The sequence below is a fragment of the Ciconia boyciana genome, chromosome 25 (assembly GCF_034638445.1).
Source record: "Ciconia boyciana chromosome 25, ASM3463844v1, whole genome shotgun sequence".
In the NCBI taxonomy this organism is placed as follows: domain Eukaryota; kingdom Metazoa; phylum Chordata; class Aves; order Ciconiiformes; family Ciconiidae; genus Ciconia; species Ciconia boyciana.
In genome coordinates, this window is record NC_132958.1 from 289,544 (window position 1) to 310,944 (window position 21,401).

Sequence of the window (21,401 nt, forward strand, 5' to 3'; positions counted from 1 at the left end):
TCCTTGCCCATTGCCACCTTCTCCCCGCCAGCGCTCGAGCGTCACCATGCCCCGGGAAGTGTCTCAGGATGGGGCTCTGGTCCAGCCCCAGAGCAGGGCACAGGGCCAGGCATGGCCCCAGCATCGCTCAGATGCCTCCATCGATGGGCGCAGGGCGATTTTGGGGTGTCCATCACGAACTGTGATGGAGCGAGCAGGCAGCATATGGTTTGCTGGAGAGCTATGGGCAGCGGGACGCGGGGGATCAGGTTAAACCAGTTCAGGGGGTGCCTGAGAAGCTGAGGAGTGCGAGTTACTGGTGTGCATCTCACGGCCAGGAACTGCAGGATGCCCTGTGCCTGCTTCTTCCAAACCAGGAATGAAAAGACAGATTAGGATTAAAAAGGACCTGCACAAAAGCAACCCAGGGTGACCCAGTGGATTTTCAACTGATCTTAAGTTCTCAGTCAGTTCAACACTTGAGCTAATCAAGACTCTTCCATCTCACTATATTTTTAATAGGGAAAAAAAAACTATCTCAAAATTTTCCTGTTGAAAGTTGCAATTTTGTTTTCTGTTGCAGATCTAATTCCGAGCTGTGCCTGCCCAAAGGTGATTCATGGTGTTTATAGTCCCGTTTCATTCCCCTTTCTGAATTTCTTGGCCAATTTCCTTTTCCCAGGACCCAGCCGGGCTTCTCTCTACCTGCACCAGTGCTGCGTTGTGGGGACCACAGTGTCCTCGGGCTCCCAGCCCGCGGCAGTGGGCTACGTCCAGACCATCACTATCAGTGATGGGCTGAGCCCTTCCTGCGACTGCTGGCTCTCTGGCTCTCAGTTTGGTGGGTGCTTTTGCTCATTTGGTGGAATAAATGAAGCCTTCGCCTCCTGTTGTGACATTTCTCTTTTCCTTTCCAGTGCTGAGCTGGTGTGAGAAGCCACTGGGGAAGTATTTTTAGCAAATTGGAGCAGCAGCAGATGTCCATCTGCAGGTAGAGGGGAAAAGGGACCATCTTGGTGTCTTGTCCTTAAGGAAGATGGCATCCGTGTTTCCCAGATGTTGTGCAAGATGAGTGCGTGCCACGGGATGACACTGGTGTCTGTAACCCCAGCGGATGACACCTGGATTTGAGGATTCCTATTTCCATATTGGAGCTGGGCAGAACTACCAAAACAGCACAGCCGAGTGATGCCCCCAGCTATGGGTGCAGACAAGAGCACAGCCTTGAGCCCTTGCATGAGCACCAGGGACACATTCGGGGCAAACACTGGCTCCCGTAACCATGTGAAAGCTGCAGATGACTTCTGCAAACAGTGACGGTACCCCCAGCAGGAGCGTGGCTTCTCCCATCCAGCTGAGGATCATCTTCTGGACTGGAAGCTTAAATTCACAGCTCTGAGCATCCCAGCTGGGTGGTAGCTCCTGAAATAATTGCTTTAAGGGGTCCCGGCTACTGGAGAGCCTCAAGCAGCGAGAGGAGCCTGCAGCAGACCCAGCTCCTGCATACCAGCTTCTTGGTGGCCACCACCAAAGCCTCTGAGCATAAGAAAGTGCCTGGAGCATCTTTATTCACTGTTGCGCCCAAGACAGCCCCGAACTCGGTAGGCGTTTCCGTTCCACACACAAAATTGTTTAAAGTTCTTGCTTTCAAAGTACAAATTTGTAAATGCTGGGATAGGGCATGATTCCTCCGCAACAGCACCCAAGAGGACCAGCCACGACGCTTTAATTAATGGCATCCTGATAGCATGTCACGCGGTTGTGCGAGATCCAGGACTGAGAGGATTAGAGTGTCGCTGAAAACGTGCGTGGCCGTCATTTGAAAAGAGGCAAAACGTAGCTTTTTTTAGAAAGGCTGTTCCAAGAAACTAGTTTTCTGCGAGGAACGTCTGGATCGCATGCAGCCTCGCTCTCCCCAACACCGGGAGCAGGCAGCAGACAAACAACTTCTTGAATTAGATTTCATGGGAAATTAAAGGCATGAAGAGACCTGTCACAAGAATTAAAGTCTGAACCGGAGCCAGACAGCTTCAAACAGATGTTGGACTTCAGCAGGAGAATATTTCTTTGTTTTACTCGGCATTTTCCCATACAGAAAAGGAACATCTGTTCCGATGCTTTCGCAGTGCTCTTAAACTGAGATAGGCCTGGATTATCCCCTGCTAGAAGAGAAGCAACTGGCCACCAAAGCCCTCTTGGCTTCGCTCCTCCTGGAGAAGAGGGCAAGACCAGTTACACGTTGCTCCGGTCTCAAATGAACATGCTGAAGCGATCTTAGTTGAACCAGGCTGGTCGCAGTCTCTCTATATCCTTCATGCTTGCAGTGATATGGCTGGATGAAAACTTTGCATTCAGACTGGTTATCAATAGACAACTGACTCCTTAGCAGGGTTTTCTTCGTCCTCTGGGAGGTGCTTCAATAAGAGGAAAATTCTGGACTTTGTCTTCGTTGCAGAAAAACCTGAATACCCGGTGTGTTTCAGTTTGGGCTGTTGTGGCAAGGAGGTGCGGTAGCCCCTCTCCTCATTTTTGGACAAGTTTGAGACTACATTTCTCATGATGCTTAACTTATCCTCAGACCTGGGAGCTGAAATTGAGCCAGGCAGCCCAGGGTGCAGAGGAGAGCCATGCGTGGAGGTCCTGGGGAGCTCTCTAGCAGTATTTCCCAGTTACGTTAATTCACTTTTCAAACTTGCAACAAAAACCAAATTTTGTGGCCAAAGATTCCTGATTTTGCCTTTGGTCTCCTGACAAAATGAGGCGTCTGCCACTGCACACTCCCTGGTCCTGCTTTGTAGATGACTTTTTTTTCATAGGGTGCATCCCAACCGCATCCAACAAAGGGGAAAAGGTCAGGGAGGGAATTAAACGGTGTCCCACGGAGAGTCGGCAGCAGAAGGAAGGGATAGCATGGTGTAAAGAGCAGGGAGAGGTGGGACAGCCGGATTCTGCCTTAGCTGAGAGGCATGAAACAGCTGGGACGGGGGACGTCGTGCCAATGACGGGGTCCCTGTTGCTGTCCCGGCTGCAGCAGATGTTGCTGTTTGCATGCACAGGTCAAGACGGTATGAACACCACGTGGGGCTAAGCCACGGCTGTGCGGAGGTGGGGTGAGGTGGACCTGCTCATTTGGGGTTTGCCGTCATCTCCAACAGTGGAGGTCCACATAGAAAGTGCCAAGAAGCGGCAGGATGTATGGCTGGGTGGGAGAGCTGGGAGCAGCCGGGTGAATTATGAAGCTGGAATTGGGAACGGGTGGCTGCGTCCTTGGGAAATACACGTTCACCATCATTGCCACCCATTCCCAGAGTGAAACGAAGTTCAAGAAGTGCCTGATGTCTCCTGGCTGGGAATACTCCAGGTGAGCAAATACTGCAGAGCTCTGCTTGGGGTGGCCGGGGAGCTGGGCTGCGACGCGGCAGATAGGCAACACCAGGAATGGCTCAGGAGAGGGGAGGATGCGCCTGTGTGTCCGTCCCTATCCGGAAATGTGATGGACAGTAAGAAAAGGTTTAAAACCTCGATTAAAAGGTGCCGTTTTTGTGACAAGCCCAGCCCTAAACTCACTGCAGCTATCGTGGGGTTTTTATTGCCGGGAGCTGGCAAACGTCTCGTTAAGAGCTTGTCAAGAGCAAACTTCTGGGAGAGCTTGCTCTGGTGCGCGGGTAGCATCTGGGAGCCAGCTTGGTGCTTTCCCCACTTTTTTTTGGAAGCAGGGTTACTTCTGTCACCTCCGTCCGCTTGCTTAATTGCAGCCATCTTGATCAAACGGCCCCCAGCCCCCTCTCCCTCCACAGCTCTGGCTATTCACTAATTGAAATGCCTAATGAGGTCCCAGGGGTCTCCTGCAGAGATGGAGCTAATTAGGGGCTCCACCACGAACCCGGCAAGCAGCAGCAAATGAAACGAAGGTTTCCTCGAACCTGCTTTTTTGCAAGAGGGGCCGGGGGGAGGGCGCACCAGATGTCCTGTTTCCCTGCTACGCACAGGGGTAAGGCTGGCGCTCCGCGGACTCCAGACTCCTGCCAAAGCAGCTGGTGCAGAGGCAGTTGCTACACTTAATACATTTTAATTAGCATCATTAAATTCTTCCATTTGCTAATTGTTTCTCCTTTTGATCCTTTATCCTGACCAGATTAGCCCTCGGGGGAAAGGGACGGGATGGGGGATGCAGACACTTCTGACAAGGTGAGGACTTTATTATCTCCAAGCGCAGGGTTGTCACCAGACCTTGGGAGGCCACGCTAAAACGCCCTGACTGGTGCTAAATTAAAGGCCAGGTTTGTGTGTCCAGCCTGTTCTTGGCCGTCATGGCTATTCTCAGAAAGAGTCATCCCCAAAAAGGGACATGCCACAAGGATTTATGAGAAAAGATAGTACCAGTCTAGGAAACCAACCAAAACCTCACTTAACTTTGAATGTAAAGGAGTTGTTTTTCAGGCGATAAAGGACCAACAGCTTGCCATCACGTCGGAAAGCAGCTGGGTGGGACCAAAACAGAATTTCCTCCTTCTGCTTTGCAGCAGACAGATAATAATCCTCAATCCTCCTTCCTTTCCTCCTACCAGTCTACATCCGCATAATCGCACTGAAGCCAGAAGCAACTTCCTTGTTGTCCACGTCGATGGCAGCTTCCCGTTCCTCGGGCTGTGCGGAGAGGGTGCAGCCACACGGAGGTTAGGTAAGGTCGCTGGTCCTGTTTATCACGTTTTAGCCAAGAAAACTGTTGAAGGAAAATGAGCCTGGTGTGAGCCACCAGGCACTGAGCTGATGTCAGCCTCGTACTCAGTATTTTGGGCAGAATTCTGTTCCCAGATGCATTGTTGTAAATCCAGAGGAACTTGGCCTCTGTTCAGTTACTCTTGACTTCCAGGGGTGTGAGTGAAAGCCGAACTGACTGGGCATGAGAAATAGCCTCGCTTGCCTGTTTTAAATCTCAAAAAAAGCATTGGGCCAACTGTTCTTCTGTCTCCTTAGAAAGGCAGGCATGGGCAGAACCGAGCTGCTAGGATTATTGGAATGTATTGAATTGAATAGAGGATTGGAAAAAAAGAGAAGAAAAATCTACCACATAATCCATCATGCTCTGAGGCCAAGTCAGGATTATTCCCCAAAGTATTATCGCTGTGCGGGACTCATTTGGTTTGCATGTTGAATGATGCATGTTGGGATATTTTTCTGTGTTTTAGCATTAAATGGACTGACTGGAGCAGCTAACGAATTCGTGATGTTATTGCGATTCCTTCTGGAGACACGTGAGACTTCACTGCTTGTCCTTCAGCACTCAGCGCTGCAGGATGCCGCGTTATGGATGAGACAGCTCTGGTGACACCAAGCCATAGTGGGAAGCGTGCATGGTCTGGAGTGGTTAAGCACCAAGGAAGTTCACCCTGGGCAGAGATGAAGGCAAATCCATTGATCTAAAAGGAAAGAAATGAGATGACGGGGAGGACAGATTGGGATTGTTACTAATAAGCCAAATTACAGAGACTTGATGGCATAATTCATGCATCTGAAAAACTGATATCTGATAACCGATAACTGAAAACTGATAACTGAAAAGGTCTAGCTGGTTTGGGAAGGACAGGCAGGGCAAAAGCTGGAGATAAAACTTTTTGAAGAACGATGTACCCCCATGCCAACGTCCCTAAACAGAGGGAGACAGATCTGTACAAGGTCACTGGGTAGCAGTAATGAACACGAGGAAGACCGAGGAAGAACCTCTGGAGCTCTTTGTTTTACCAGGATCCCTAAAAAGCCACGGCTCAGCAGACATCTGGTGGAAAGGGAATACAGCAGGAGGCAAACCCTCTGAGAAAGGCTTGGACAGCGGGTGGGGACAACTTGGACACGGCTGGAAGACAACCGCAGATGACATCAATCACAGCTCAAGGACACCCAGCACCGCAGCCACCTTGACTCACTGCTGTAGGGTCGCAGTTCATGGATCTGAGGACATCAAATCCATCTGAGGACCTCAGCTACAGGCTTCAGATCCCCAGAGCTGCCCCAACCATGGTAGAAGGATGATAGGTGGACTTGAGGATCTTTCTACATTTTGATTTTATTTGCATCAAGTACAGGTCATTTTGTATTCCAGGCAGCAGAGCAGGAGGTTGGAGATGGGTAGGATTATCAGTAAGACATGATGAAATCCTTGTTTGGTCTGCTGACCAAGCTGAAGGATCATCCCCAGTTTTGGGCAGTATCCTTCAAGGTGTGGAGCACCTGGAGAAAGCCCAGAAGAGAGCAAGAACACAACCTACAGGAAAAGATGGACATTAATCCAGAGAAGGGAGACATAACAGTCTTCAGTAGGTAAATTATCTACAGAGGAAAGGGATACATATTCCTCGGTGCCCACAGAGAGCCAAAAGCTGATTTTCTGCTGCTGGTGGGAAGAGCTGTAGTTGAACAGGACGTGTCTTGCCTGGCCAAAAACAAAAATAAAAGGTTATCAGAGCTGTTGGGCTGGCCATGCTCTCCCGGTGCAGCCGTTGTCCGCAGGAGCGCTTTCAGAAAGCAGTCCTGAACCAAAGGAAGGGAAACTAGCCCCGATTTCTCACCACTCGCCCCCCGCCACGGCCTGTTTCCCCCCCATAAGACAGAGATGTCCACAGTGTCAGGACACCATCAAACAGGGCCAAACTCGGGGGGAGGGAAGGCCTGGCCCTTCAAAGCACGTCTCGGCGACCCCATTTTGGGCCACTGCTCACAAAGTCCCAGCGCTGGTTTCTCAAGGCCTGGAAACAGGCCCCAAAATGGCAGGTTTTACCTCAAAATGCTGCTTTTACCCCAAAGATAGAGCAGTTTTGCTGAGGCATCGCTGCCCCTGGCAAGGCCTGGCACACGCCAGGGACAGTTAAGCCTCGCCCTTAATTTGCATAAGCCCCACCCAATTTGACAGAGCAAAGCCCGTGCTCCCTAAGCCCCACCCCGATTCTCCACAAGCCCCGCCCCTACTCTCCCGAAACCCGCCCCCGAGTCTCAACAAGCCCCGCCTCAGTCGCAGCAAGCCCCGCCCCACTTCTTAGCAAGCTCCGCCCCGATTCGCCCCAAGACCTGCCCGAATCCCTGTCAGCCCCGCCCCACTTCGCCTTAAACCCCGCCCCAGCCTCAAGCCCCGCCCCTTCCCTTCTCTCACACCCACCTACTCCTTCCCGCTCCCGCCCGCCGCTTCCCCGCTCTCGCGAGATCTCCCCCCGGAAGTAGCCCTTGTCTTACCGGAAGCGGAAGCGGGCGGGTCGGTCGGTGGCGGTGGGGCCGTTACTCTCGGGCCGCCATGCCGCTGCGGCTCCTCCTGCTGCTCTTGGCGCTCTGTGCCGCCGGCCGGGCCGAGGGTGAGAGGCCGGGGGAGGGCGGCTGGGGCGGCCCTGAGGAGCCCGGGGCGGGGGAAGGCGGTGAGAGGGGCCCTGCGGCCGGGGAAGGCCGGGGCGGCGGGGCGCTGAGGGGGAGCGCTTGGGGCGGGCACTCGGCTGTACCGCGGAGCGGGAGCAGCGAGGCCAGGGCAGCGCTTGCCCTCGGGCCGGGGTGGGTCTGACACGGGCGCTTGGTTTGCGGGGGCTCTTCTGCCGTTGGGCCCCTCCTGCGTGTGGTGGGAGCCGGCGGAGGGGCCGGGGGGCTCCCTCGGGGCCCCCCGCCGCCGAGTGTGTCACCCCTCTGGTTCTGCCTTCCCGCCTCCCCTGCGGGGGAGCTTCCTTCCCCTTTTGGCAGCGGTGGGGCTGCTGTCTCAGACAGCCAGGCACGCCGCTTACACCGGGCGCAGGGGCAGGCGGTGACTGTGACCTCTCTGTGTTTGCTGACAGCTCAGGGGCAGGGGCCACAGCAGACAACAGAGCCCAGCAAAACTTCAGTGGCCTCTGGGGGATCCGCCCAGCCGGGACCACCCAATGGCCAGGGAACCCCAGAGACCAAGCAGACGGATGTGTCCAAAAAGAACAAAGAGCACCACACTGAATCGGATCCACGCAAGGAGAGTGAGACCAAACTGAACACGAGTAACAGAGAGGCGATGAATGAGGACCAGAAGGGCACGGGTGTGCCTGGCCACGGCAACAGCATGGAGAAGCAGACCAGTGGCCAACGCAGTGGTCAGAGTGGCAATGGCCAGGATGGCCAAGGTGGCAGCGCTGGTAGCCAGCCCAACAGCCAGAGCAGCAGCACCAGTAACCAGGGCGGTGACAACCAGAACCAGGACAACAACCAGGAGAACAGCGACAATAATAAGGACGGCAACCAGGGCGGCAACAACCAGAACCAGGGCAACAACCAGGAGAGCAGCGACAATAATAAGGACGGCAACCAGGGCGGCAACCACCAGAACCAGGGCAACAACCAGGAGAACAGCGACAATAATAAGGGCGGCAACAACCAGAACCAGGGCAACAACCAGGAGAGCAGCGACAATAATAAGGACGGCAACCAGGGCGGCAACCACCAGAACCAGGGCAACAACCAGGAGAACAGCGACAATAATAAGGGCGGCAACAACCAGAACCAGGGCAACAACCAGGAGAGCAGCGACAATAATAAGGACGGCAACCAGGGCGGCAACAACCAGGAGAACAGCGACAATAATAAGGACGGCAACAACCAGAACCAGGGCAACAACCAGGAGAACAGCGACAATAATAAGGACGGCAACAACCAGAACCAGGGCAACAACCAGGAGAACAGCGACAATAATAAGGATGGCAACCAGGGCGGCGGCAACCAGGGCGGCAACAACCAGAACCAGGACAACAACCGGGACAGCAACAGCCAGGGCCAGGGCAGTGAGAACCAGGGCCAGGGTAATAACAAGAGCCAGGGCAACAACGAGGACAAGAAGAACGAGGACAGCAGCAAGAATGAGGACAGCAGCAAGACCCAGAACAACGACAAGGACAGCAGGAAGAACCAAGCCAACAACCAGGACAGCAGCAACAACCAGAACCAGGGCAACCAGGACAGCAGCAACAACCAGAACCACGGCAACCAGGACAGCAGCAACAACCAGAACCACGGCAACCAGGACAGCAGCAACAACCAGAACCACGGCAACCAGGACAGCAGCAACAACCAGAACCAGGGCAGCAACCGGGGCAACAACCAGGACAACAACGGCAAGAACCAGGGCAGTAACGGTGATAACCAGGGTAATCAAGTGGGCTCACCGAGAGATAAAAATGTATCACCGCAATCAACTTCCTCCACTGCTGACGGTGGCAGCTCTTCAGATGATGGAGGAAGCCCTGGAGAGGAGGAAAATGGGGCTAAAGATGGCAGCAATGCCTCCTCCTTTAATAACGAGGGAGAGAAGAGCATCCCTTCTCCCCCCAGGGACCAGTCGGAGAGCAGCCACTTCTTCGCCTATCTGGTGACCACAGCTATTATCGTTGCCGCCTTATACGTTGCGTATCACAACAAACGCAAGGTGAGTGGCCGAGCTCCGTACCCGGGCTCTCGACATCTCCCCTGCGGTTTAGGAGCTTTCTTTCCTCTTACTGGTCACCGCTGCAGACTGGGACCTGCTCGGTTGAAGACCTTTCCCCTCGCCCTGACTTTTGCTTCTCACCAATACCTCCCGCTCGCTGCTCGGCGTGGGTTTGGTTAATGTTAATTTGAGCCTTGGTCCGAGCAGCTTTGGGAGGAGCAGAGGGGGTGTTGTAACTAGGAACGGGGTCGAACCTCCATGGAAATTGGGTGGCCTCAGCCCTAGTGGTTATTTTCAGCTGAGAGAGGTGAAAAGGAAAAGATGTATGACGTTACCCTGTGTTTTCTCGCTGACAGTGAGTTTTCTGTAGCAGGTTGCAGAAGACTTGTCCTTAAATAGTCCTGCATGGGGGGCATGCAGCTCAAATGATGTAACTTTTGCTGGTTTTTTTTCCCTCCTGTAAAGCTTTTTTTGCGGTAGGAGAAAGAAAAGAAATTCTTACTGTTTTCTGCATGTTAGGCAAACCTCATTATCGCCTTCTTTCGATCTTAGCTGGGTTTATATATTGGCATTTATTTGTTTCAAGTGTTTTTTCAAATGAAATATGGTCACTAGAAGGAGGTAAGTGAAGGTAGTCTTTGGCCCATCAGAAAGCACTTGCGTTTGAAGTGAGAAGAAGCTTATTTGGTCGCTACTGTCCCACTCACCTTGTCCCCGCTTCTCTCTCCAAAGATCATTGCTTTTGCTCTGGAAGGGAAAAGATCGAAAAGTGGTCGACGGCCCAAATCTGGCGATTATCAGAGACTGGATCAAAAGGTAAGATCTACCCGAAACGGGTACTGCCTCGCCCCGGGAGCCAGGCAGGCTGGGAGAAGGGGCTGCGGTGCCTGGTGTATGCTGTAACTGCGATATATTGGCTTTTCACATATAGAAATGGTCACAAAGCCCCTGCTTGGTTGGTATTGGAAAGCAGATTTTTTTAGCAAAAACCCCGCTCTTGGTCTGGAAACAGGGTTTTGCCAGAAAAGGGAGGCAACAATGCTGAGAAATGGCAGCAGAGAGGGCTAAGACAGAGCAGGAGCTTATGAGTCTCGAGCTCAAGTGTGCTTAAGAATAGTTTGTTACTGACTCAAATGACTTTTTCAAATAAGTTCTTAGCAGAGGAAGGGTAGGATTCAGGGAGAATTCCCTTTCTTTTTCCCCTTGAAACTTTTTTCACCTGTTGTCCCTGAAGTCAGATGTGTCCGTAGTTATTTTCTGCAATGGGAAGAGGAGGAGACAACAAAAGACAATTTTTAAAAGCTGAAAAAGTTAAGCTGAAACGTAGTCTTTCAGAAGGCCGTCAGCATTTGGGGGACCGCGACGATGGCCATTTTCGAACTCCGTTAGGGATTTTGTGTATAAAACTCAAGGCAGTGTCGTCCTCAGCCAGTTGTCAGCTCTGCAGCGGTGCAGTGCACCATTGGGAGTGGAAGCTTGGTTCTCTCTCTTCCGGAATTGCAGCCGTGCCTGGCTGGGGAACCTGTCTGAGTGCCACTGAGATGATTTGCCTGCTTGAGCCTCCCCATTTAGTCTCACCAAATATTTTGGGAATCGGTTTCCCTTGCCAGGAATTCCCTGACTTGGTTTGCAGGGGCTCTAAAGCAGGCAGCCAGTTAGAAAGAGCTTGGGTTTTTATTTGAAAGCTCATCAGAGACACTCAGCCCGCTCAAACCCTGATGCTTTGTCAGAGTAGAAAAGCAATGCTGAGCTTTCAAATCGTTTAAACCTTTCTTTTTACCTTTCCAGATCTAGATTCCTCCTTGGATGTTCAGTGGAATAATGACAGCTGGCGATGAAAATGCAGGAACACTGGGACACCCACCGACTCCCCTGCTGTAGTGCTCTGAGTTGTAGCTGTGCTGCCACGTTCAGATTTCAGACAACAGGAAGAAGGGGAAATGCTTTTCGTTTTGCACCTGCACCTTGGTAACGTTAAACCTCTCACTTCCTCAAAACGCATTTCTCCTTTCCCAGCTGCCTGAAGATGAACTCATTTTCCTCTTGGGTGTCTGGCTCCTAGCCTGCGACCCAGGAAAAGCCAGTCCCCGGCACTTGACAGAACTTTTGTGTCCAAATGAAATGGAATTTGCCATCTACTGTACTGACGTCTCCTCTTGGGGGGAAAAAAAAATCTGCCTGCGAAATGAGCCATCTGACTCTTCCCCTTCCAGAGTCATAGAGCTGCCTTTGTAACCAGCACAGTCTTGCTTGAGACACAGACGTTCTCCTCTTCTGTCCATTGTATTTGGATCGTAAAGTTCGGAGCGTGACTGATTGCACTAGTTTGGAAATGATCCGCCAAGGATTCTGACTTGATTTGATTATTTTTCTCTCTCTGTGATGAAGATAATGTTAGAGTTTATCATCTAGATTCTCTTTCATGCACGTCTTTGGAAACGCTGGAGCAGTCTTTGGCCCTTGGGTTGTAGCTTAAACTTCCTCACCTGCATCTTACGCTCCACGCGGGTCTTTTCGAAACCTCACAATCCCCAGAGTTCAGATGTTTGCACTGAAGGTGACAGTTGCGGTTTGGTGCTGTGAAGGAGGACGGGTTAGGCTTAGAAAGCTTCATGCCAAATTGCCGCGGTGTAGTTGTAGCAGACTTTGCCTTGGCAGATTGCTTTCCTACCCCTTGTAAATTGTAGTCATGTGGTAACGTAAAACGTACGGTAATCCTGAAGCGTTTGGGATGAATTAAACTTGTTGTCATTCAAACCTCTTCCTCAAAAATGCAGTATGGAGGCCCTGGAGTATTCAGCTCCTCCGAATGAGCCTCCACCGGTGTTAGAGCTCGCTGCCACTGAGCGCTCGGCGTTGGCTCTTGCTGGAGAAGTGCCGCTCTCTTGCCCGGTTGAGAGGCGAGGCGGCTGCTCGTCCCCGGGTTGCACAGGCCTTGGCAGCACCGCGCCTGCCGAGCACCTCTCGCCTTGGGAAACCGTTGTAACCTGCGGCGTGGGCGCCATCTTTTCTGCCTGTGGGTCACCACGGGGCGTCTTCTCGCCGAGGTCAGCTCCTGAGCAGGTGACCGACATGTGAAAGGGCTCGCATACAGCCGGCACCACCTCTTCCTGCTCTTCTGCGGCTCTGCCGGCCCCGGCTTTGAGGAGTTTTGTGTGGCTGAACGTACACCTAACCAGCTGCTTGTTGCTGAGCTGGTCACTTCGGTATTACTGTGGAGCACTTAAACTAGGGCCTGGGATGCACTGGGTATATTTAAGGCTGCAAAACACGTTGATTCATGAGTTATAGCTGTGAGGTTTTTTTTATTTTTGTAGTTCTACTCCAAAGATGTTTGTTTGAGACGGGATGTTTCTGAAGAGGGCATGAAGTGCCTGCCCGGCTCGTGCTTTTGTTTTTTCCAATATAGGCAGAAAAAAATGGGTATGAGGCATCTAGAGCTCTTCACACGGGTACCCGTCTACGCCCAAAGCTCGTGCCAGCTGTACGTGAGTCACCCTCTCCGTGCACTTGCCGACTGACTGCACAGGAAGAATCCCGGTCGGGTTAACTTCCCTCCAGCTGGCTGCAAAAGCCACTTGTGGGATGAGGCCAGCCTTTTTCCAGCCTTCCCGAGGTTGTGAACAATTGGTAATCTGCCCTGTGGTTGCTAAAGATAGTCACGTTTGACAAGGGCAAAGACATTTCCTTGTCTGGACACGAAAGCTACAGCTGTATTTCTTTTTTTCCTAGTGGTTCATTCCCCATGTAAGAGGGGAGAGAAGGGGCTTGACCCTCTCTTAAAAGAAAAATCCTCTTTTTTTTTTTTTTTTTCTTTTCTGGCTGTTAGCAAGCACAAAGAGTGGGAGAAAGTCCCTCTTGGCTTTAAATAGCTTTCAAGGTTTCCGTAGTAAACTTTTCTGATGCTAAAAGTACTTGCAGAGGCTATTTTGGAGAACGGGAGTGTGAGGTGGAGGGAAGAGAAAGGAAAACAAGTCTGGGAACATAAACCTTGGGGGAAATGTGCCTTCTGAAAAGGGTGGGAACTCCTGCAACAAGACTCCACTGTTTCAGAGATCCCGTAGGATAAGCCTGAGGCTCGCTGTTGCACGACTGATTTATGGACAGGATGCGGGGTGGGAGGTGGTGGCTTTTGTCTAATGACACCAGGGGAAAAAAAAACCCATATTCCAACATGTGAAATACCACGTGCTTCTGAGCTGCTCATTCCTGAATTTTTAGTATGTGTGCACTGTTCTCCTGCTTTGTCCTATTTTTTTTAATTGAAAAATAATTTACAAAGGGTTTTTTTCACCATCTGCTTGCTTTTCTATCCCACGAGCTTTTTCACATGCCTTTCAGTCCTCTGTCGTTCCAAGTTGTGTTGGAAATCCCACCCCCGTTACCAGCAGTTAGCTATTAACAGCAAGCTGAAGCGAGGGAGTTCTTTGGAGAGCAGGACCATCGTACCTCAAACATCTCGATCGTCAGGTTGGACCGAGCACGAGCTCGTTCGTCAGGTTAGCGAGGACGTATGTCACGTCTCGGTGGGAGCTGTTGGTTTGCTCGGTGCCCGGCGTGGCTCTGGCAAAACAGAAATGCCCGGTGCCCGGGAAGTGCAGGGTTTGGGGAGGGGCAGAGCTCACGCCAGGCTAAACCGGGGGGACTCCCCCCTAAATCTCCTCCTACCCAGCAGTTCCTGAGGGCGGAGTGTTTCTGGCAACAGTCACTGTAATTGTCCGAGCTGTGTGAAACCTCTGGGAATGACTCCTGGTTTGTTGATTTTTATGGTATTTAAATTTATGTAGCGTGTTTCAAACGGGTCAAGGTGCGCATAACCTTTTCCCTTTGGACACGACACGATCTTGAATGGATGGTATCTGTCGCTGTGTAGTTTGGTTTTTTTTGTTGTTTTTTTCCAAATGTTACTACTTTTAGGCCAGCTGCCTTGCCGGTTTGAATCAGCAAACGGTTTGTTTTCTGCCGTAGTGAAATGCAACTTGCTTTGAAGGATCAGAATTTTTATATTTCTTTGTACTTTTTTTTTTTCTGTGTGGTGAATTCAATAAATGGATTTAAGAAAAATAAATAAGGAGTTTTCAACTCTTTTTGGTTTTTTTGGTCTGTGTTCTTTTCACGGTCTCCTTTGAAACCTGGCAACAACGGTACAGGTTAGTTCCTCTTTGTGTGAAAACAAAATGGTTTTAACAAAACCAACACTCTTTCAGCTGAGCGGTTTGTGTTCAAAGCTTTGCGCGATTGATTTGCACGTGCAGACTTGGCCCTCAGCGACCAACTAACCCTGCAGCCAGAAGGAGATGAGACAGGTTTCAGCCGAGAGCGGATCTGAAAAGTTTCCGGTCTGCTTCAGCATCAGCCTGTATCGGCAACCCCGTTCCTCTTGACTGGCTTGGTCCTGCATGGTAGTGAGCGGGGTTATTTAGGACCTGACCTTAAGACTGAGTTTAAACTGCTTTTAACAGAGCTCAGTGGTGGATCTCTCCTGTTGTATTTCTTCTTTCACCCACAGGGAGGCTCTCAGGACGATGCAGTCCGGATCCCAGCATGGCCCGTCCCCTCTGAGCAGCAGAGACTGGAAAAGAGAGCCCAGTGGTGCCGGTTCTGTTCCCCCACGGCGAGAGCAGCCTGCGTGGGATGCTGCTGCCCGACCAGCCGTGGAGAGGGGAAGAGGAGGTGCTGTGATCAACAGCAGATGATGAGGGCGCTTCTTGGTAGCGTTTACTGCTGCTTCCTGCAGTAAATGAAAGAAACTTTCTCCTTTCCCCCACTTTTTCCCTAAAAGGAGAAAACCCACCCTCCTGCACTCTCCTCCAACTTGGCTGGACACCAGCTGCCTGGCAGTGAGTGCAGAGGACAGGCTAGGAAAAAGGGAGAACCACTTGTTTTCCTGGTGATGGGGTTGCTGAGAGCTTGAGGGAGGAAAAAAGGGTGGAAATGGGGGATTAAAATGAAAATTCTCCATTCATCTGCACGTGGGGTTGTCAGATTGAGCGCTTGTCCAAGTCTTCCTGCGAGGAGCTCAGAGCACTGCTCTGCTCCGTGTCTTTAGGGCAATTTCCCAAAGAAACAAGAGTTACTGAATTGTGCTCCAAGACCTCTCTGAACCCCTTGCCCGCTTTCACCCTGATTTGAGAGTGCTCTAAAGATCTCAAAACTAATTTATTCCTACAGGTAGAGCGAATGTAGTGAGACAGGAACAACCCTGCGGGTCCCTCAAGGGAGAGAGGCAGCGGCCTGAGCATCCCATCACACGTGCCAGGACGCAGTGAGGGCGAGCATGGGTTGTCCAAGAGTGGAAAAAACGCTAAATGAAACCGAAATTATCTGCCAGCTGGGTTGGGCTCTGCTTATCAGAGCTGAATTGCTCAGGGCTACGCTGAGAAATACCCATACGGCCAGAGTTTATCTGAGAGGCCCTGAGGGTGGAGGCGGCGCAGGTTTAATGAAGGGCTTAATGCATGAGCGCAGGGTGAAACTCTGCCTGCTTCGGTAGAGGTTTCGCCCCCTTCAACCCTTCCCTCCTCCTGCAGCCGTCTGAGGACCGGTCCCCTGTCTTGCAGACCAGGGATGTCCCTGTGTTTGCACAGGAGCCGGAGCTGTTCAGGCTTTTTTATTGACGTGGGGTTTGTGCTTATTCTTGGTACCAAAGAGACAACGGGAGGACAGGACCTTGAGCAAATGCATCAGGTCCATGAGGTGCCCCAGCCCACTGATCCCCTCTGCTCGCATCCTGGCTGGAGCTTTTCCCCTCTCCCCTTGCTCACGTAAGAAGGAAGCTCGCAAAGACCCAATTATTCATCATGAACTCTGAGAACTGCCTTGAGCAAATGCTCCCAAATCCACTCCCTGACCTCGGCTCCAGGTCCCAGCTTAACCCACCGACCTGCAAATCCTCCTAACCCCCCTATATATTTTTTTTTTAACCCCTTGAATTTTTAAACAGCCTCGTGAACAAACGGCTCAAACATGAGGTGATCTTTGCAGCAGGGCAGCAGTATTTTCATTATACGTAGGGCACCAGCCAGGTAAACACATCAGTTTTGCCTCTGTAAGACAAAAGTCCATGGCCTGCGCAGGTTTGTTTAGATGAAAAAAAAACACGAATGGGTGAGATTGCATTTGCAAGGTTGGAGCTCTTTTTGTGTCAGAAAATCAGGGGGAGAAGCAGGTTTATGTCCTGCTCCAGAGCTGTGGGTAGCCATGGCGTGGGGCTGCTGCTGTAGGGCGTTTGGGTGCTGTTGCACTGTCGTGTGCTTAAATCGGATGTTTTTGCTCTGCGGAAGGTCCCGTGGTAAGATTTGCCCCAGCTACGCTTGGCCTGTGAAAACCTCCCCCCGGCTAGCTCTGGCATGTCCCAGGTTGAGCCGGTCACCTTTCCAGAGGGGTTTTCTGTTGGTTTTCTTGTAACTTGTCCTTTTTTCTGCGTGCATGACAGGGAACTTCTGGCAGCCAAGCTGCTGCTGTTCACCCCTTGGGCTTTTCTGCAGAGCTGGCAGCTCTCAAACACCGCCTGTCTCCTCTGCGATGGGCACCGAGAAGGGGAAGACGTCCTGCAGCAGGTTGGTGACGAAGCAGGGCATCTCCTTGCATCCCTCGTAGGTGCCCCTGGCCTGGCAGCAAAACGCCACCTCCCAGTTAATGCGGGTCATGAGGCGGTTGAGGGCCAGGTGACGTTCCTCTCCCTTCAGGACCTTGAGCAGTGCCTGGAGGAACATGGATCCAAAGATGTTGAGGAAGGCCACGTAGCCTGCAGAATGTAACGGAAGGAGAGCAACGTTGGCTGTGCCGTGGCCCTGTGATGGCAACGTTTCCAAAAGGAAATGTTTTTAGCCGGCGTTGGTGTGTCAGGGGCTCTCCCTTACCTGGGCTGCAGGCGAACATCACGGCGGTTTGGGGAGGGAGGGAGAGGTAGTCCGAGAAGCACTCTGGCTCAGGCTCCCCGCTGTCACACTCCACAACCACCCCCTGGTCGAGTTCTCTCCCCCGGCAAGCCTGTGGGCAGAATGGCTGTCATCACCTTCCCCCTGCTCTGCTCTCTCCCTTTTGCCCATCTCCGGGGCGAGCCTAAAGCTCCTGGGGTCTCTGGGGGCTCCCTGTGGACCTGTAGCCCCCCCAAACCAAGCCTACAGCCCACCCCGTGGTGCAGAGCCCCTCCCAGCTCCCATTCCCCCAGTCCTACAGCCCCACGCCCTTCCTCTCCCACCTCCATCCCCTTCCCATCTCATCCATCAAGCATCCTCTTCCCTTCTCCTCCATTGCAGCTCAGCTTTGCCAAGCCTCTCTCCCCGACGAGCCTGGAGATGGGGCTCCCTTCTCTCTTCCCTATGCATTTCTCACGAGGCTGGTTTCCCTTCTCTTTGCATTTGCCCCTCCCCTCCCCGGTAAATGCAGTGCTGCACGTGCGAACCCAGAAATACACCTGGAAACACAAGAGTCCACCGGGAAAGTGCTGGCAGAGATTCCCCTTGGAGCACGGCCCGCGGGCAGCCCAGTTTGTGCATGGTCCTTTATTCTGCGTGACGGTTTGGTCTTTCTTGCAGGGACAGAGTACCAGGCTGGTGTTGGGAAGGCGCTGGAGAGGGACTAGTGCTGCTGAGGCTGCTCTGAGGGCATGTTTCACCCTTACCTGGAGCCAGCTCTGCTGGGACATGTTGGTTGGGACCAGACCAAATGGCAGCGGCGGACATCTCCCAGCTTTAGGAGAAAGGGGAGCATCCCCTCACCTCTCCCTGTGCGAACTCCCTGCCAAACGCCAGCGGTAAATCCTCGCTGGGGATGTGTCCCGCAGAGGTGCCCGCAAGCTGGCTGCAACACCCCGGCACCGAACAGCCCGGAGAGGTGGACGGAGGGACCCGAGAGCCGTGGTGCTGCCGAGGGGAAGCAGCCCTTCTCTTCCAGCCCGGGCTCTGGGCGCCCTCAGCCCTGCGGCGTTTGCTCTACGAGGACAGCGTTCGTCAGCACCAGCACAAGCTTTGCCCGCTGATGGAGGTGCCCAGACCAGTCTCCGGGTTCGTTGGCTCGTCTGGGGGCTGTCCCCAGCTGTCACTGCTCCCTGAGCAGCAGCCAAGCCCTTTACCAGAAGGAAACGAATGCCAGGATTTACACTTGCTTTCAGGTGAAACGATTTCTGTGTAATTGCATAATGTTTGCAGAGCTCACGCTATCTGCTGGTATCCATCCGGTTGCTGAATTACTTGTTTGTTCAGCGATCGAATCCTCCCTCTTGGATCAGCATTAAAGCGTACTTCCAGGGCTCCTTTCCTGCAAGGACATGCTCACACTCTCCGCTGCTTCGGAACCAGCTGTGGGCTTTATTTTTTGTTTCCCTACCACATCACCAGTTCACAGCTGGACTTCTCTCAGCCCTACCCCAGGAGCGTGCTGTGCCCGAATGTCACGGTGATGGGATTTGAAGGCAGCTTTTACTGATTCATCTGTATCCTGGTGGTGTCTGGGAGGAATATTTGATCCCAGCAATGCCATGTATCATGGCAAACAATTTGGTTTTAGCCCAGGTAGTCCAGAGGGTGCAAACCACCAGGAGAAACGCTCCTGTCTGGAGGCCCTGGGAAAAGACCGAGGCTGTTTCCTGAAGAAAGGACGCGTGTATGGGCGATGACACGCTGGGAGAGGAGTGTTTGCAGTGAGCAAAGAAACCTCAAAATCAGTGAAAGCATGAAAAAAGAGGGATGGAGGGTTGTGGTGGGAAGCTGGGGAGCAACGAAAGGATTGAGCTCTCATATGGATGTAGCAAAATCCACGATTAAAACAGACTTATACCAGCAGCAACCTTAAGCCTCGTGCTTGTGCCAGTCTAATTCTGCACAAACTTAGCAAAAAGGGGATCAAATTATCATCCAGCGGCCGTGTTACCTGGATAAAGAAGATTTTGGGTATTTTGGTGACCGCCGGGCACTTCTCTGCTGATAAAATCTGGAAAATCCGGGTCAGCTTAACCCCCTCCGTGTCACAACCGATTATGACCCCCTCCTTTCCGTGGCTGGAGATGATGCTCACAAAGTAGTCCCCGTGCTCACAGCAGCACTCTGCAAAGACACGGCCGAACCGATGCCTTCGAGCATGGAGTCATGCGTGTCGCAGAGGGTGCTGAGACCGGGAGCGGGGAAATGAGAGCGAGCTGGGCTCGGGGGAGGATGAGGAGGGGGTTTAGGGGCTGGCAGAGGGACGCGTACCTTGCTGGTAAAGGTCTTCGATCTCCTTGGCTGTCTTGTTATGCATCAGCTTCACCTTGTAGTTGAGCCGTGAGAGTATGTTGGAAAGCTGCTCTGCTTCTCTCTTGGCTCCTCTCCGGGTCCCCAACACCACCTCACCATTGCTGCTGCAGAAATGGGTGTTGACGATGACAAGAGCCCGGCTTTGCCTTGGCTGGGACATGCTGGGATGTCCCCTCGGATGGGTAGGTGGTCTCTAAACCCGCGCCGTGCGGGCGCGGAGGTCGGGTTTGTCTCGCAGTGAGCCCTGAGCGCTCCTTCGGGAAGTCTGTCCTGCTCTGCTGGCTGACTCAGCGCCAGCGTGGCTGATTTTCAAAGGCAAGGCAGGAGCAATGCCCTGTCACCTGCGAGGGAGCGAGATGGCACCTGGGCGTGACTCACCCCTGGGCTCAGTGGGCATCGCCGGCTGCGAGGGGGCTGGACTGGCACCGTCCAGCCTGGAGCATATGGGGTGAGGCAAAAAAAAAGAGGATTTTTTTTTTTCTCCAGGGGGTTGGAGAGGGCTGGGGGATGGAAATGCCTGCAGTGGGGAAGCACCAGGAGCAGCCAGGCGATCCCTCCCTGCCTTTCTCACCCTGTCTGAGTCTTTGTTTCCCCAAAAAGGCAGGCAATTCCTGCTTCCCATCGCTGACCCTGGGCAAAACAGCCCCTTCCAGCTTCCCCCGCGAGCTCCTAGCAGGGCTTTTTGGCCAGTGTTGCTTATTGCCTATCCCTGCCCGCTCCCCCGGAGGCAGTACGCACTTGCCAGCTGGTTTTACCCACTTGGGGTACCCATTTATGGCACTTCTGCAATTATTCCTCCCTAAAACAGTCTGTGCTGGTGCAGGATGAGCCCCCAGCGACACGCTCCCGAGGACGGGTCTCAGCTGCGTCCCCCCTCTCCTTCCCTTCCCAAACTTGCCGACCTGGAGTGTCGAAAAGCAGCCCTCTCGCGCCAGCCTAACCCCAGCCCTGCTGATCCCACATCACAAGGCGCAAATCACAAGATGATTATTATTATTATTATTTTATTTATTTCTGGTCTCATGTGCTTCCCTTCCTGTTTGGAGAGGACTTTGATCGTGTTTCAAAGCTCTTCCTAGCAGACAGAAGGGCTAGACTTTGTTTTTCTTGCTAAAGGAGCGGGTGTTTGCACCATCGCGCATCGCTGGGCGACGGAGGGTAGAGCAGCGCTGAGATATCGCGGGGCTGAGGGGCTGCGTCGCTGCGGAGCACGCTGGTCCCGCAACAAGGCACGGCTCTGAAAGCACCATGCAGCTGGCAAGCACCGTTGCTCTTAAATAGCTTTAAAGTTGGCTTAAATCACTCCAGCCTTCACGCCTGGCCTTGGCATGCCAGAAGGACCCGCTTAATCCATCGCCCCATTGAACCAGGAGCCGGCTCCTTCCTAAAGGACCACGTCCGTGAGCCTCTCCCGGGTGTCTTTGTTAAAATACGGCGATGGGGCTTAGGTTGGCGTGGTTTCCCCTTGCTTAAATGTGGCTGGCAGGGTTTTACCCAACCTGCCTGACGCTGCCTGGACAAGCCCGTGCGCAGCCCCGTCTGGGGAAGATGCTGCTTCCTCTGCCTCCGCAACCCCCGGGGCTGCTGAGTCCCACGCGGAGCTTTATGAGCCCAGTGAAGCTTCAGGAGCCCAACTTGGCACCAAAGCCACCGTCTGAAAGGGGGAACGCATCCCCGGGGGGCTCGCTCCCCTTGACCCAGCGGGTCTGGGGGATGCAGGTGAAGGTTGGTGCTCCTCCGGTGGTCCAGGCGGCTGGTGGGGATGAAGCGAC

General features: G+C 52.8%; 2 protein-coding genes and 2 long non-coding RNA genes across 5 annotated transcripts; 3 read left to right on the forward strand and 1 right to left on the reverse strand.

Annotated features, from left to right (window-relative positions):
* Positions 1-610: 610 nt before the first annotated feature.
* LOC140643801 (uncharacterized) lies at positions 611-6,445 on the forward strand. 2 transcript variants are annotated; one of them, XR_012039656.1, is made up of 4 exons: positions 611-820; positions 897-4,167; positions 4,548-4,660; positions 5,169-6,445. It is a non-coding gene; the product is annotated as an uncharacterized lncRNA (long non-coding RNA). The 2 variants fall into 2 exon arrangements; XR_012039655.1 differs by having other exon boundaries at positions 611-4,167.
* A 748-nt stretch (positions 6,446-7,193) lies between these two features.
* TGOLN2 (trans-golgi network protein 2) lies at positions 7,194-11,402 on the forward strand. Its single transcript, XM_072846053.1, has 4 exons — positions 7,194-7,319; positions 7,785-9,394; positions 10,127-10,210; positions 11,183-11,402. Exons 1-4 carry the CDS (start codon positions 7,262-7,264, stop codon positions 11,186-11,188), a joined length of 1,758 nt encoding a protein of 585 aa, XP_072702154.1. The 5' UTR covers positions 7,194-7,261; the 3' UTR covers positions 11,189-11,402.
* A 3,507-nt stretch (positions 11,403-14,909) lies between these two features.
* Positions 14,910-19,229, forward strand: LOC140643861 (uncharacterized). Its single transcript, XR_012039673.1, has 3 exons — positions 14,910-15,067; positions 16,830-16,953; positions 17,935-19,229. It is a non-coding gene; the product is annotated as an uncharacterized lncRNA (long non-coding RNA).
* On the reverse strand, positions 17,030-19,872 carry LOC140643860 (caspase-10-like). Its single transcript, XM_072846151.1, has 4 exons — positions 19,588-19,872; positions 19,268-19,440; positions 17,257-17,386; positions 17,030-17,097 (listed from the first exon to the last, which is right to left on the reverse strand). The coding sequence occupies exons 1-4, from the start codon at positions 19,787-19,789 to the stop codon at positions 17,030-17,032; spliced, it is 573 nt and encodes a 190-aa protein (XP_072702252.1). The 5' UTR covers positions 19,790-19,872.
* Between the last annotated feature and the right edge of the window lie 1,529 nt (positions 19,873-21,401).

What these genes read in the sequence shown, in the direction of transcription:
- TGOLN2 (XM_072846053.1), top strand. Translation starts at nt 7,262, where the DNA reads ATGCCGCTGCGGCTCCTCCTGCTGCTCTTGGCGCTCTGTGCCGCCGGC. An exon ending in TGCCGCCGGCCGGGCCGAGG is followed by an intron (nt 7,320 to 7,784) that starts GTGAGAGGCCGG and finishes GTTTGCTGACAG; the next exon opens with CTCAGGGGCAGGGGCCACAG. An exon ending in CGTATCACAACAAACGCAAG is followed by an intron (nt 9,395 to 10,126) that starts GTGAGTGGCCGA and finishes CTCTCTCCAAAG; the next exon opens with ATCATTGCTTTTGCTCTGGA.
- LOC140643860 (XM_072846151.1), bottom strand. Translation starts at nt 19,789, where the DNA reads ATGTCCCAGCCAAGGCAAAGCCGGGCTCTTGTCATCGTCAACACCCAT. An exon ending in CGAAGACCTTTACCAGCAAG is followed by an intron (nt 19,441 to 19,587) that starts GTACGCGTCCCT and finishes GTGTCTTTGCAG; the next exon opens with AGTGCTGCTGTGAGCACGGG. An exon ending in CCAAAATCTTCTTTATCCAG is followed by an intron (nt 17,387 to 19,267) that starts GTAACACGGCCG and finishes TTCTGCCCACAG; the next exon opens with GCTTGCCGGGGGAGAGAACT.